General features: G+C 60.1%; 1 protein-coding gene across 1 annotated transcript; it reads right to left on the reverse strand.

Moving 5' to 3' along the window:
- Window positions 1-10,604: 10,604 nt before the first annotated feature.
- On the reverse strand, window positions 10,605-12,167 carry ARC (activity regulated cytoskeleton associated protein). Its single transcript, XM_056125342.1, has 2 exons — window positions 11,989-12,167; window positions 10,605-11,919 (listed from the first exon to the last, which is right to left on the reverse strand). The coding sequence occupies exon 2, from the start codon at window positions 11,865-11,867 to the stop codon at window positions 10,701-10,703; it is 1,167 nt and encodes a 388-aa protein (XP_055981317.1). The 5' UTR covers window positions 11,868-11,919; window positions 11,989-12,167; the 3' UTR covers window positions 10,605-10,700.
- Window positions 12,168-14,902: the final 2,735 nt, after the last annotated feature.

The following is a 14,902-nucleotide window of genomic DNA, read 5'->3' on the forward strand; positions in this document are numbered from 1 at the left end:
ATGCTCCCCTAAGGCCGGGGGCTGGGATGTGCCTCAACCCAGACTGCCCGGGCCGGGGCCTCCAGAACCAGCCTCCTCCCTCAGGCCTTGCCAGGACCATGAGAGACAAACTTGGAGGCTGGGGCCTCCCTCAGCAGCACCCAGGGGGACACTCAGGGAGACTGTCCGTCCCAGGGCCATGGCTGCAGAGGGATGCTGGGACATGGCCAGACCAACTGCCACCCTCCATGCCCCGGGCACCCCCTCCAGCCCCCCAGCCCTGCAAGCCCTCTTGCCCACGCCCATGCTGCAGGCGGGACAGTGCAGAAGGCAGCGGTGTGTGTGTGTGTGTGTGTGAGGGGCAGGGAGTACCTCTGTGCTTTTCCAGAAAATCAAGGTGCCCCAGAACGCCTGAGCAGAGCAGGCCGCATGCCCCTCCCTCCCTGCCCCCCAGCCAAGTTCAGGCCCGCAAAGGGGCTTCATAACCTCCCCACCTGCCCTGTTGCTGGGGCTGGGGTATCCCACATGGGCACACAAAGCCATCTGGAGAAGGGCTGTGAGGGTCGAGGGGGTCTGGACAGGGCCAGGCAGCGCGGAAGGGAGTCCCCCAGCACCCACTCTGTCCTGCCTTGGCCTCGGCCTTTGTGTGTCAGGAGCCATTGGCAGAAGTTACCAGCTCTTTGCTTTGGGGGCCACACTCGGGGGTGCTCAGGACTTACTTATGCTTCAGTGCTCAGGGACCACCCTGGTGGTGCTCAGGGGACCATGCGAGATATCAGGAATTGCCCAGGTTGGCACGTGCAAAGCCAGGCCCTCCCTGCCGTGCTCTCCCTGCGTCTTTCTGAGGTTGCACCACAGTCCCACAGCTGGCCCTGTGCCCACTCTTCGGCCAGTCTTTGATCCGCCCCATGCGCCCCACAGCTGCCAAGGCCTGTCAGCGCCCGGCCAGCCCACAGCAAACAGCAGACGGAGCGAGGTGAGGCTCTGGCCTCTCCGTCTTGGCGCCTTGAATTTGCTGTTTTGCTCCCCACTGCCCACCTCTGCTCCATGCCTTCCTGGAGCAATGTGGATGGTCCCCTCAGAAGCCACAAGCTGTGGCAGGATGCCCTGTTGGGGCTGCAGTGTTGGGCTGTGATTTAACTTGGCTAGTTCCAGCAGAACTCTTTCTGGAAACACACTGGGAGCACAGTGTGAGGGTTGCAAACTGGAGGGTCTCACTTTCTTGGCCCACCTCACTGTCCTACTGCCCACTCAGAGGTCAGAGAAATGGCAGATCGATTGGTTGTGTGTGTGTGCGTGTGTGCATGTGCATATGTGTATGCGTGTGCATGTGTGTTCATGTCTGTGTGCAAGCATGTGTGTGTGTGTGTGTGTGTGTGTGTGTGTGTAGTCACCTTTATGTCTGTAATCAATTCGTCCATTTGGTCTGTAGGTCTGTGGAGTCTGGAAAGATTCATGCCAGGTCAGGATCAGAAGTGAAAATCTTCCAGTCCAGGGGCTGGAGAGATAGCACAGCGGGTAAGGCGTTTGCCTTGCACGCGGCCGACCCAGGTTCGATTCCCAGCATCCCATATGGTCCCCTGAGCACCGCCAGGAGTAACTCCTGAGTGCAGAGCCAGGAGTAACCCCTGTGCATTGCCAGGTGTGACCCAAAAAGCAAAAAAAAAAAATCTTTGGGTCCAGACCTGGTCTAGGCAGTGGATCCACAGGCAGATGTCACCTCGCTAAGGACAATTGTGTAGGAACTACCGAATCCCAGGGCTCACTGCTTTGTTCACTTCCCTTAAACTTGTGGGACCACAGTTAAGCTGACATATTTCTGAACTGGCCATGGAGAAGTCCTCGGTCTAAATTTCTCATTGGGAAAATTGTAAATGTACCCAAAGGGCCAAGAAGTAGCACCAAAAATGCCTACACTATTAAGCTATTTTCCTAATCCTTGTATGTTGTTTATACTCAAACCAAAAGTATCCATCCTGATAGAAACCATGCCATTTACTGCTATCATGGATACTCCACTCCAGTTCTTGGCATGTCACTGATCCTTGCATGGGTTTTTTGAATGAGAGACTCAACCTAAAATGAAATTGCGGTAAATTGAGCTTAACATTAGCATAAATGCTAATTTTGACTTTTGATGTGAAGATACATAGATTTCCTTGAGATTCTGATTTGTTGAGATTATAAACAAATTAAAATCTTTAATGTCTTCAGCTTTGCTCATGACAGACTCAGCTGTCACTTAAATTCAAATTTGACTAATTTGATGGGATAAAAATTCTTGTACTTAAAGCCAACTTCCTGTTAACAGAATTTTTCCGACTCTGCTGCTAAGTTTGGGCTTTTTTTTTCTTAATGGTGTGAGACTAAAATTCTTGGAGACGTGAATCTGTGCTGGAGACTCTTGGAGATGCTGTTCATGAGAACAGAATGCCAGAATATTTTGTTATTGTTTGTTTTGTTTGGGGGCCACATCCCATGGTGTCAGGGCAAACCCCTGGCTCTATACTAACTCCTGGCAGACCGAAGGGCACTGGGGATTGAACCCACCTTGGCCACGCACAAGGCAAGTACCAAACCCACTCTACTATCTTTCTGACTCTGAGTGCCAGAATATTTTAGGAAAGAATTCTGATCACATTTGCAAATGAAAGTAACAAAAAATTGCACATAAGAAAATTCATTCTGAGGTGTTTAGTCATTTTAAAGTCTCTTTATACAGTTGTGCACATCTTAAAAACCAATATTACATACTGTGGAAAACATAGGGGAATTTTTATATAGATTCATATAAAGCATATGTAAACATGTAAGTAAATTTGCATAAATGCATATGAGTGCATCAGTTATACTTTTAAATTTTTTATGACATTACTTTTGGTGCATTGGGTAAAGTTATGCTATTACTTTAAATTCACTTGTCTGCAGTAATCAAGTAGCAACCTTCTCTGGAGGTTAAAATCTGTGCTGTTTAGAAATCACAAAGAAAGTCAAAATGATCTCGTCTTCCTAAAGACTAATGTGGCATCGGATCTCTCTGAAACAGGGAAGGTTTTATCTTACAGGCTTGAGCTGATTTCAATAAGAACTTAGTCTACCTTACTCAGAACAGGCACAGAACTCTTAGCGTAAGCTTTTCTGTGTTTTCCAAGAGAACACTCAAATGTTCTCTTGCACTGGTATCTAGAAGCCTGGTAAAATTCAGTCTTTTCTGTATTTAAATGAACATGTTTGTTTTGCCTCTACATGAAATTATTAGAGATATGACCTTGAAATAAGTTTGGTTTGGAGTAAAGATTTATTTAAAACATGTGGGCCGGGAGCTGGAGTGATAGTACAGCAAGTAAGGCCTTACACGCAGCAGACCCTGGTTCGATCCCCAGCATCCTATATGGTCCCCCAAGCACTTCCAGGAGTGATTCCTAAGTATAGAGCCAGAAATAACCCTCTGAGCATCACCAGGTGTCACCCAAAAACCCAAAGGGAAAAAAAGTAAAAAAAAAAAAAAACACACAATAAAACCTGTGGGCTGGAGAGAGTACAGCAGGGAGGGAGCTTGCTTTACAAATGGCTGATCCGAGTTCAATCCCCGGCATCCCATATGGTACCTGGGCCCACCATGAACAATTCCTGAGTGCAGAGCTAAGAGTAACCCCTGAGCACCGCCAGGAATAATTCTTGAGTGTGGAGCCAGGAGTAACCTCTGAGCATTGCCAGTTGTGGCCCCCAAATAAAAATGGAAGCCCCTGAGTGAGAATGGACACAAAGGTTTTAGGCTACCAGTGTTTAATTACCAGAATAAGTTTGTTATGTACAGGGAAAATGATTTTAACTGGCATGAAGATAAAGTTATTTACACTAATAATTTTCAAGTCAGCTTAACTTGGCTGAAAGGCAAAGGAGTAAACCAAAATATTAAAAACATCTAAAAAATATTTGATCTCTGAGATTTTTGTTCACTCAAATTTCTAGAGCTACTTAGTGAAAGTAAATAATGGGTCATTTTAGATACCTGAAGTCATAGCATTCTGTCTTAGTCAACATTTAGGGGATTTTTTTAAAAAGATGCTTTAAAATTTCCAAAGGAGGCACATATGCTGCCCGAGTCCATTTGTGCTTGCACCCACGTGGCAGAGCACATGTGGTGCCTGAGCACATGTGTCGCCTACATCTCCCCTCTTGAGATGTGGACTTTCATGCTTTCATGTCTAATGCTGGGATGTGTGTAGAGGCTCTCTCTGCCCTTGGAGAATCCTGTGTTTTCTCTTGAGTATGTTACTCTCTCACTCACTCTCTCCCCCTCCACACCTTAAAAATCCTCCAAATAAAATCTGTTTATTTAAAAAAAATAAGTAAATAAATAAATAACATTTCAAAAGGAGAAGGACAACTGGTGGGAGCAATGACCTTCAGCCCAGCGGTAAAAGCATCAGGACACTGAGATCCGGGATCTCCAGGAACCGGGACGTTGATTTGGCTGTTGGCTGGTCGCAGGTCGTGATAAGGCACCGCCCAGACCCTGCCCCTGTCTCAATGCCGTCTTCAACTATTGAGAAATTTCTCCTGGCCGAAATGCAACCCACTCGTTTTCATGTACCCGTCTTTGAAAACTAAAGCAGGGGAGATGCAGGAAACTGCCAGAGATGCAGGTCCCAGTGGGGTCCCAGGTCACACTGACCCGCGGGATGCTGGAATGACGAGGGTGCTGCCAGGCCCAGCCCTGCGTGTGGCCGGCCAGGCTCCCCCACTCCCCGGACAGGTTCAGTCTGTGTTGGGTTCAGTCTCGGTCACCTGCTCTGGAGGACAGAGTCCTGGGTGCCCATGGGGCGGGCCTCACTGCGGTACCCACGCTGTCCAGGGTGCTGAGCGCAGTGCACAGGTGCAAGGACAGGCTGCAGGGAGTAGAGACCCCTTAGAGGGGCTGTGGCAGGCCCTGCGGGGACAAATGGGCACAGGCTCTCAGGCCACATGTCAATGTCTGTCACTGTCCTCCCGTTGTTCATTGATTTGCTCGAGCGGGCCCAGTAACGTCTCCATTTTGAGACTTGTTACTTTGCTTGGCATGTCGAATACGTCACGGGGAGCTTGCCAGGCTTTGCAGCGTGGGCAAGATACTCTCAGTAGCTTGCCGGGCTCTCCGAGAGGGGCGGAGGAATCGAACCCGGCTTGGCCGGACTGACTGCGCGCAAAGCAAATGCCCTACCGCTGTGCTATCGCTCCAGCCCACATGTACCAACATTAAATATCAGGGTGCCCGGGGGGGGAGGCGAGGCCCAGTGTCTCCTGTGCGGCTGGTTCAGGGGGAGCCTGTGGGGGCTAAGGCTGGGGCTGTCTGGGTGCTGGAGCATGTGGCCAGGAGGGGGTGCCCGCAGGCCTCATCACCTCCCTCCACACCATTGCTCCCCACAGGTGCCCCCAAGCTGCTGGGCTCTGGGGAAGCTCCAAGGTCACCCTGCGGGTAGGGCATGGCAGACACACCCCACTCTCAGCCCCGTGTCCCGGAGCCAGAATGAAGGAGGAGCCGGCCTGAGGTTTCTCTCGCGGGGCGGCGCCAGTATGGGCGACGCCTGGACGAGTGGATGGAGCGGGAGGTGGGCACGGGAGCAGCGCGGAGGTAGCCTCTGCCCTGTCTGGCAGGGGACACTGTTGGACGTTTGCCTTGCCCTTCTCCCCATCCCGCCCCAGCTGAGGAGGAGCGTGTGGTCAGCAGGGCTGGCCCTCTGCTGGCTTATAAGGATTCCAGACACATGGCACCGGGACACAGGATGGACGCAGGTGTGAGCCACAGCACTATGACACGAAATGGCCACAGTTGCAGGCCCGCCAGTCGCTCTGACCTGGAGCCAGCACCAGGACAGCCTGTCACCAGCTTCCAGGACAGCCTTGTCAACCTCTCAGGACAGCCTGTCACCATCCCTTAGGACAGCCCTGTCACCCTCCCCCAGGACAGCCCTGTCACCCTCCCCCAGGACAGCCATGTTACCAGTCCCAGGGCTGTGCTGTGGAGAGGGGATAGGGGACAAGGGCAGATGGTCACTGAGTTCCAGCCTCATCATGGCCAGGAAGATTGAGCATGGATAAGTGAGCCTGACCTGTCTCAAGGTCAAAGGGGGCATGGGGGTGGACAAGGGCTGCTGGATAGAGGGACCCGTGTGGAGACACCCAGGGCATGGCAGGAGCGCAGGAAGGGGTCTCTACCTCCTGATCCCCATCAGAAAACCCAGGGGCCCCTTCAAATCACCTCTACCTGCCATGTGCACTCAGACGGACACACAGACACACAGACAGACGCACAGGCAGGTGAACAGATGCATAGGCACATAGACACAGATGCACAGACACGCACACATGGACACACAGACACAGACACACAGACACAGACACACAGACTCACAGACACACAGACATACAGACAGACGCACAGACACAGACACAGGCACACAGACACACAGGTGCACAGACATACAGACAGAGATACAGACGCACAGACACAGTGGCAGGCACCTCTCCCAGGGCCTTCCTAGAGCAGGACAAGCATACCAGGGCCCCGGGGATGGTGGGACTCGCTGGCCACCTCCTGCCGCGCCCAGGGGTCCAAGGACAGCAGTGCCCAGCCCTCCCTGATGAGCGTCCTCCTGCAGACCAGCCCCATGGCCAGGAGGGGACTGCAGTTCAGAGCCTGCAGCCAGCCTAATTGCCCAGCTGAGCCTGGAGCCGTGTCCCCTGTCCCCCACACCTCATGTCCTCAGAGCAGACACAGACTGATATTTCCCAGCAGAAACGTGTCCAGCCCAGGACAGACCTGAGACGAGATAATTACGGGATAACAGGAACTAAAAATAGCCTCGTCTGCTGGGAAGTCTCCTGGCAGGACTCAAGACGCCAGGCCGGAATGGACAGGAGGAGGATGGCACAGAAGGGGGGAGGCTGTCTGGAGGTGGGGGGGCCGGCGGCTCTGAGGTTGGGGTCCAGATACCTGCAAAGCTGTCGCTGCCAGGGGCTACTCAGGGGCTCTTAGGCAACTGCTGTCTTTAGTGGACAGTCATTTCTTTGGGGAGGAGGCACACCTGGGGTGCTCAGGGCTTACTCGTGGATCTGTGCTCAGGGAGCACTGCTGGAGAGGCTCAGGGACACTACAGGGTGCCAGGGGTTGAATCGGTGTTGACCACACACCAGATAAGCTCTTTACCCCCGTCCTGTCTCCCCGAAAAACGTCTGGTCCTCACAGCTGCACCCCTGCCTCTGGGCCTCCAGGATCAAGGGATGATCTGGCCTGAAGGGTCCTCCCTGAATAAAGGTGACGGTACCTGTAAGGTCAGGCCATGGGGAACCACCCATGTGAGCCAGATCACCCTACATCAGATGTAGGGCCAGACCCCCCCAACGGAAAACACCATGGGGCGTCCCAGCTGATGGCTCACTGTGGTCACAACCCCGCTCCCCGCTCCAGCGGACGCCCCGGTCTTCACCCTCCTGGGCCTCCATCTACAGAGTGCCCGTGGGGTGGGCAGGCCCCCACAGAGTGGACAGCACGGGTGAGCAGATGTGGCCCGGTGCAGGTGGACCCAGACACTGGGCACAGGAAGGATGCCAAGCTCCAGGAGATGCACGTGCCCTCGATTAGCATGGTGTGGGTCTTCCTCAGACTGTCGCTGAAACCCCCTCCTACAGACCTGCACACTACCAGCCCACCTGCCCCTGCCCCAGTGGGAGTGGGTGGGTGGGGCCTCCAGGGTTAGGTGGGCGGGGCCCAGGCGTGTGGGCGGGGGCTCCCAGTGGGAGCAGGTGGGTGGGGCCTCCCAGGTTGCAGGTGGACAGGGCCACTCCCACTGGGTGCGGGTGGGTGGGGGCTCCAGTGGAACTGGAAGGGGCCACCTCCCTGGTGGATGTGAGGCAGCTGTGTCTTTTTCTGGGCTGGCTGCTCATGCCTCTCCCTCGCCAGGTGGCCCTTCAGGCTGGCAACTTTGATGGCCTGACCTCATCCCGTGACCATAGTGAGCTGGGCCTTAGAGGGCCCCGAAGAGTAGGGGGCCAGCCAACAGCACCTCCTGTGGGTTGGACCTGTGTGTCTTGTCAGCCCGCTTCTCCTGATGGCCTTTAAGCCTCCCTGAGACCTCATCTGCATGGAGCCAGCGAGGGCATCTGTCAGCCTGTCCCTCATGCCAACTATGGAGGCAGACACGCTGATGCTGGAGCACCCTAGGTTTCTGGGGGGCCCGGCATAGACTGCATGCCCCTGGACACCCCCTTCCATTCTCACGCCTCTTTCCTGGGGCACAGTCCCAGCTGCATGTGCCTGGCTGGAAGTATAAGAGAGCCTGTCAGGCTGTCAGCTAACTGCAGCGAGGCGTTCGTGGTCAGACACTCTGCCCACCCGCCTCCCTGATCTCCCAGCGCTGCCCAGGAAGCAGAGCCAAGAGACGGGCAACCGTGCTGCCTGCAGGGAGGCTCCCTGAGCCAGGGTCTCTTCTGTGGCCCTCTGCCCCCGACCCGGCCCCTCCAGGCTGGGCCAGTTGAGTGAGGTGACCTCTGGAGGGCAGCAGCTCCCTTCTGGGGCTAGGAGGACTGGGGGGAGGGGCACGCCAACCCGTCCCCTGAGCCCTGTCCAGAGAGGGGAGGCAGCCCTGGCCTTCAGGACCATGGAGAGCGTCCCTCTTGAGGCCTGCAACCCCCTCTGCCCTGTGGCCAGGACACCTGTGACCAGCCTCTCCACTGTGCCTCTCCTTTGGGCCCCCTTGTCACTGGGGTTCCCTCTCTCTTCCCTTGGTAACTTGGTGGCCTCCTGAGGCGGCAGGCAGGTGAGGTGAGCCACCCCCACACTGGCCCTATCTTCTTCATGAGCCCACCCCCCGGTGAGTCTGCAGTGGCTCGTCCCACTGTGCAGCTGAGACCGAGCCCCTGAGTGGGGTGACCCTGGTACAGTCATGCCATGAACAATGCTCCCTCTATGGTCTCTTCTGGCTCCTGGGGCTCGTGTCCACAGACACTTACAGACTAAAGTCCAATCAGTGCCTTGACAGATGCTTCCAGGATCTGAGCAGGCTCCCGGTCCCCCCGCCCCCACCAGCCCAGCAGCAGAGAAAAAGCAGCACACAAGCTTCCAGAAGTTTCCATGTTTTATTAACAAATCCTTATAAAAGAGTCTGTCTTCAGGGAAGGAGTAGGAGCTGGGAGCTGACATTCAGTGCTTGGTTTGAGGGGGGGCGCTGGCCACAGTTGTGAGACCCCCCTTGGCCCCCTGAGGACAGCCAGGTAGGAGACCTGGGTTATGGCTTCATGTGCAAAAATAAAATTGGCGTGGGGAGAGGGGGGCTGTCGGAGGTGCAGGGCAGAGCGACCATCAGCCACCTGCGGTTATGGTGCCCCAAACCTGGGCCCTCCAGTGGACAGGCAGAAAGGGGACCCAGCTGCAGGCGAGAGCAGCTTCTGGCATTGGGATGCGGGGTCTGGCGAGGCAGGTTCCAGGCCCGGCAGCTGCATGGCTGCTGGGGCTCCCGCTTAAGCAGCAGAGCAGAGATTTCTGGGACCCCTGTGGTTGGGTGGGGTCACCAGGAGGGCTCTGGCAGGATAAGATGCACACCTGGCTGCGGGGGCTGCCTTGGGAGAGATGGGAGTGACCTCCACTCCAGCTCATGGCCATGGCAGGCAGGCAGGCTGGCAGGCAGGCTGGCAGCCGGAGGGCAGCAGCGCTGGCCCTGCCTCTCACGCCGGCCCATCTTCAGCCTGTCTCAGCCGGGGGAGCCCTCTGCACCCCTCTGGCTTCTCAGATGCGGCAGCTTGCGTGGGGTGAGCACTCAGCAGCAGCTCTCTGGGCCTGTGGACCTGGAAGGAGAGAGGGACACAGGGTCAGGGGCAGGGCTTCACAGTGCTGGGTGGATTGGGGTGCGGGAGGACGGCGTAAGGGTCCTCACCTGTCATGTCTCTCGGCCTCAGCAGAGTCGTGGACTGGCACAGAGGGCCCCGGCCTGTGGGGCTGGTGAGTCACCGTGCGGAGCCGTCTGCGGGCGTCTGATTCACTGCTGCTGTGGGAGAGAACACAGCTCAGAGTCACTCAGGAGTCCTGCAGCCCCCACAGCATCCGAGGTCTCCCCACCCCAATACCCCCGCCGCCCCCCACCCCGCCCGCTGCCCCCGAAGGGGACTCACCTGAAGGAGACGCTGTTGGTGGCTGGGGCTGCGTCTGCATCTGCTGCTGTGTCTGTGCCTGGCTCAACCCGGAGGGGGAGCGGCACTGCCCCACGTTGGCCAGCTGCCCTGGCAGCGGCGGCGGCGGCAAGGATGCCAGCCGCTCGGCGACGACTGCGGGCGAGGGCAGCAGCCGGAAGCGAGGTTCCCGTGGCGCTATTTCTGCCTCGGCTCTGCTCTGCGGTGTACCAGGAGTGTGGGGTGCCTGCTGGCCCGTGTCATATGGACCCTGGGTTTCCGGGTGCCCAGAGGTCCTGGCACAGGTGGCTGATGGGGGGGTTGCTGGTGTGGCCTGAATGAGGGTGAGTTGCTGGCCCCGGAAGGCAAACAGGTGGGCAGGGTCAGGGGTGTAGGAGGGTGTGGGGGCAGCTCCCGTCTGCCTGAGGTGTGTGTGTGTGTGTGTGTGTGTGTGTCTGTGTGTGCGCGCGTGGGTTGGGGTATGCTGAGGTGGATGAGCAGGAGTCAGCCCAGCTCAAAAGTCCTGCTTGGAAAAGGCCACGGTGGACTGTGGTGGATCGGCCGGGCCCCGCTGCCCCTTACTCGGGCTGGGTCCGGTCGCTGGCCACGGAGTCGCTGGTGAGGGCTGGCGTGAGGGCGTCTGCGTCCGCGTCCGCCTCATCCTCGGGGGTCTCGGCCGCCTGCTCTAGCCCGTCCTGCACCTCCATGCCCCTCTGGATTAGCTGCTCCAGCGTCTTGGGCAGCGGGTGGCGGAGGAAGCGCTTGAGCTTGGGCTGCAGTGTGCCCACCACGTACTGGATGATCTCCTCCTCCTCGGCGTCCACGTGCAGCGTCTGGTACAGGTCGCGCTTGCGCCACAGGAACTGGTCCAGCGGCTCGCCCTGCTTCTGCGGCAGGTCCAGCTGGCGCTGGATGGCCTCGCGGGACAGTGTGCCCTCGCTGTACTGCAGGAACTCCTTCTTGAACTCCACCCAGTTCTTCACCGAGCCCTGCTTGAATTCCCACCACTTCTTGGCTGGTCCGTTCATGTGGTTCTGGATCTGGGACAGCCAGTACTCCTCGGAGCCGCCCACCTGCCGCAGGTACTCCTCCAGGTGGCTGAGGAACTCCCGCGGGTCCTCAAAGATCTGCGTGTCCACGCCAGGGCTCAGCTGCCCGTCCTCCCCGGGGCCCCACTGCTCTTCGTCCTCCTGCTCCTGGCCCGGCAGCTGCCCGGTGGGCGGCGGGGTGATGGCGTAGGGGCTGACGGTGTAATCGTAGGCGCCGTGGCAGTAGCCCTCGGGACCCCCCACGCCCACAGACACCGAGGGGTGGGCAGCCTCGCTGCCCACTGGGTACTTGCCGCCCCCGGCCTCCAGGCGGTCGGCCCAGCGCTCCAGCCGGTAGAAGACCTCCCTCCACACGTGGATCTCGCGCTTGACCCAGCGCTCCAGGTTGGCGATGGTCTCCTGGCAGCGGCTCAGGCAGGCTTTGATGGACTTTTTCCAGCGCTGCGAGTCGCCGGTGGGCACGTAACCGTCCAGGTTGTTCTCCAGCTTGCCCACGGAGCGGTGCAGCCCCTTGAGCTCGCGCTCCACCTGCTTGGACACCTCGGTCAGCAGGTGGCGGTGGGTCCGGCGCACGTGCTCCAGCATCTCGGCGCGGCACTTGCCGATCTGCAGGATCACGTTGGGCTTGGCGGCCGGCCCGCCCCGCAGCCCGGGGTATGCGTGGAGGCCGCCGCTGGTCATGCGGTCCAGCTCCATGGGTGCACGGGAGGCGGCGGGCGAGGCGAGGGGGTCCCGGCGGGAGGCTAGGCTAGGCTGGGCTGGGCTCCGGCCCGGGGGATGGCGGGCGAGGCGAGGGGGTCCCGGCGGGCGGCTAGACTAGGCTGGGCTCCGGCCCGGGCGCGGCTGGCGGCTGGCGGCTGGCGCGGTCTCGCCCGGCGATGCTGGAGGACGAGCTCGCTGCTCTGCGCCGAGTCCGCGCCGCGGCTCTTTATGCAGCCGGCGCAGCCCGTGGGCGGCCCCCGCCGGGCGCGGCTCCCATTGGCCGCCCCCGCTCAGGCTCCGCCCCCTCCCGGCCCCGCCCCTCCCGGCCCCGCCCCGCCGGCGCCGCCGCCGCCGACCCGGGCCCGCGCGCACCGTGACTAACGCGCTCGGCCCGCGCCGCCCCCTCCGGGCTCAACTCGGCCTGCGGGACCCCAGGGACGGCGACCACCCCCAGCGCAGGCCCGGCCCGGCAGGGGAGCGCAGGTGCGTGCGCGGGCGCCCGAGCAGGTGGGCTTCCCGCGACCCGGGCTGGGCCCCGAGCCCCCTCCGCCCGCCCGCGCCCGCAGTGGCAGCCTCCGAGCCGGGCTCCGGACCCCTCGAGGCCCCCCTGCCCGCCAGCGCCCGCAGTGCCAGCCTCCGAGCCGGGCTCCGGACCCCCGAGCCCTCTCCGCCCGCCCGCGCCCGCAGGGACAGCCTTGCACGGTGCACGGGCGTGCACGCGCGGACCCCACGCCCCCCCCACCCCCCCGCCAAGCCCCTGTTCCCATCATCTCGCACTGGATTTGAGGTGGCACTGCCCCAGCCCCCCACCCCCACCCCACCTCCGCTCCCCATCGAAAGGGGCAGGGAAGAGGGGAGGGCCGAGACCTTTCAGCCCCGGGAATGCTACTGGACCCTGACCCCCAGGACAGGGTAGGAACCTGGGAGGAAGGACCCAGGCTCGAGAGGAAGGGGGGCAGGGGGGAGAGCGGATAGCGGGAGCAGGGAAGGGGCACGGGGTCCGGGGGAGGGGGCAGACCTGGAGGGAGGGAGGAGGGGGCCAGGAGGGAGGAGGGAGCGGGAGGAAGGAGGAAGGAGGAAGGAGGAAGGAGGGAGCGGGAGGGAGGAGGGAGGGTGATACCCCGCCAGCGCCTTATAAGGAATCGGGGCTCCGGAAGCCGAGACTCCCCGGGAGGCCCCTCCTGCCTCCCTGGCAACAGCAGCAGGGGAGGCAGGACGCCCTTGGGAGTGCCGCAGCCCCTGCCGCCAGGCCACCGTGCCCTGGGTCAGCTCCCACGGCCACCCCGCCCTCCACATGCTCACACCCCCCACTCAGCGCCTGAAACACTCACATCCCCCCCTACTCAGCCCCTGGAACACTCATTCCCCCCTACTCAGCCCCTGACATTCTCAGCCCCCCACTCAGCGCCTGGAACACTCATCCCCCCCTACTCAGCCCCTGGTACACTCAGCCCCCTACTCAGCCTGACTTTCTCAGCCCCCACTCAGCCGTGGTACACTCATTCCTCTATCCAGCCCCCCGAAACGGTCATTCCCCCCACTTGCTGGGGAACACTCCGCTCCCCTCCTCTGGGCCCCACAGGACCCCTCCTGCCTTCGGGACCCACCCCCCAGGCCAGCCCGCCTGGTTCTCATTCTGGGATTCCGGGGGTGGGGGGTGCAGTTTGTTTCTGGCACCAACCCCCCAAAGCTCTCCCAGCGTTTCTAATTCCAGGCAAGTGGGCGGGTAGGGGAGGGGGCTGCGGAGAGGAGAAGCCGGCAGGGATCCGGGATCCCGGAGGGCTTTCCCTAGAGCAGGGCGGGGAGCAGGGGGTCGCCCGCAGCCCCACATCCAGCCAGCCGGCCAGGGCCTCTGGGGTGGGGAGAGGGGGCGGAGGCGGCCGCCGTGTGGCCCGCTGGAAGCTTGGAACACTTAATCGCTGCCCAATTATCGCTCCAGAGGCCCCGGAGGAGCCCCCGCATTGCGGCCTCGGGCACTCGCCTCCCGCCCCCGAGTGGAGGCTGGCGCTCCAGAGCCCGCTGCACAGGGCCAGCCTGGCGAGGGGGCGGGCTGGGGACCCCCAGGCCAAGCTGCCAGGCCTGCTCTGTCCTGCACTGGCACCCTCATCCCTCCCCGATTCAGTCTCCAGTTTCCTGGTGGTCCCCTGTCTTGGAGTCCACTCTCTGCTCTCCACTGAGCTGTCCCTCTGCAGGGCCCAAAGAGCCCCTCCTGAGACTCCCTCCTGGGGACATCTAAGCCCTCTCAGCCCCTCATACACATGCCCCCTCCTGCATCCATGCACCTGTGCACATATGCTTACATGCATGCATACATGCACATGCATGCATGCACACATGACAGTCCCCACCTGCATGTGTGTGTGGATACATGTCACAATGCACACAGACACAGGCACGCATGTACCTGCACCTGTGTCATACATGCTTACATGCACACACAGCTGCCCTATGCTCTGTCCTGCTGGGGAAAGCGGGGCAGCCCCTCTCCGGCTCCTCCCGCCCTCCTGCTCAGCCCTGGCTGGGTCGTGGGTCCGGAAGCTTCCTCCTCTCCCCCGCGCCCTGGCTTGTCCCCTGTCTCGAGGCCACGGAGAGGGGAGGCGCGCCATGATGTGCCCCCTCAGCTCTCAGGGCTCCCGGACCCCTTCCCTCCCAGGGTCTCTGGGCCTGGTCAGGGATCCCTGGGCGCACAGGAACAGCCCCTGACCTCAAGGTGGCACGGGGTTGGAGTGGTACCCGCAGGCCCCACCCGCTCCTGAGTGGGTTTAGGGCAGCCTGGGGACCTGTGGGCAGAGCTGAGTGGGAGGCGGGGATGGCCGCAGGGAGGGGCAAGGGAGAGCCTGGTGGAGACTCTGAGAGAGGCCAGGACCCGGGGGCACTCCTACTGTGGGCGCAGGCTGGCCCGGGGAGCTCAGAGCCCCGGAACTGCTGGAACATTTTCTCTGTGCTCCCCCCTCCCTCCTTCCTCTTCCCTCGGTTTGGTGAGGGGGTGTGGCTGGAGCTGCAGCCTGTTCCTTCCGGGGTGGGGGGGC

This window comes from Sorex fumeus, unplaced genomic scaffold (genome assembly GCF_029834395.1).
Source record: "Sorex fumeus unplaced genomic scaffold, SorFum_2.1 ptg000054l, whole genome shotgun sequence".
Classification (NCBI taxonomy): domain Eukaryota; kingdom Metazoa; phylum Chordata; class Mammalia; order Eulipotyphla; family Soricidae; genus Sorex; species Sorex fumeus.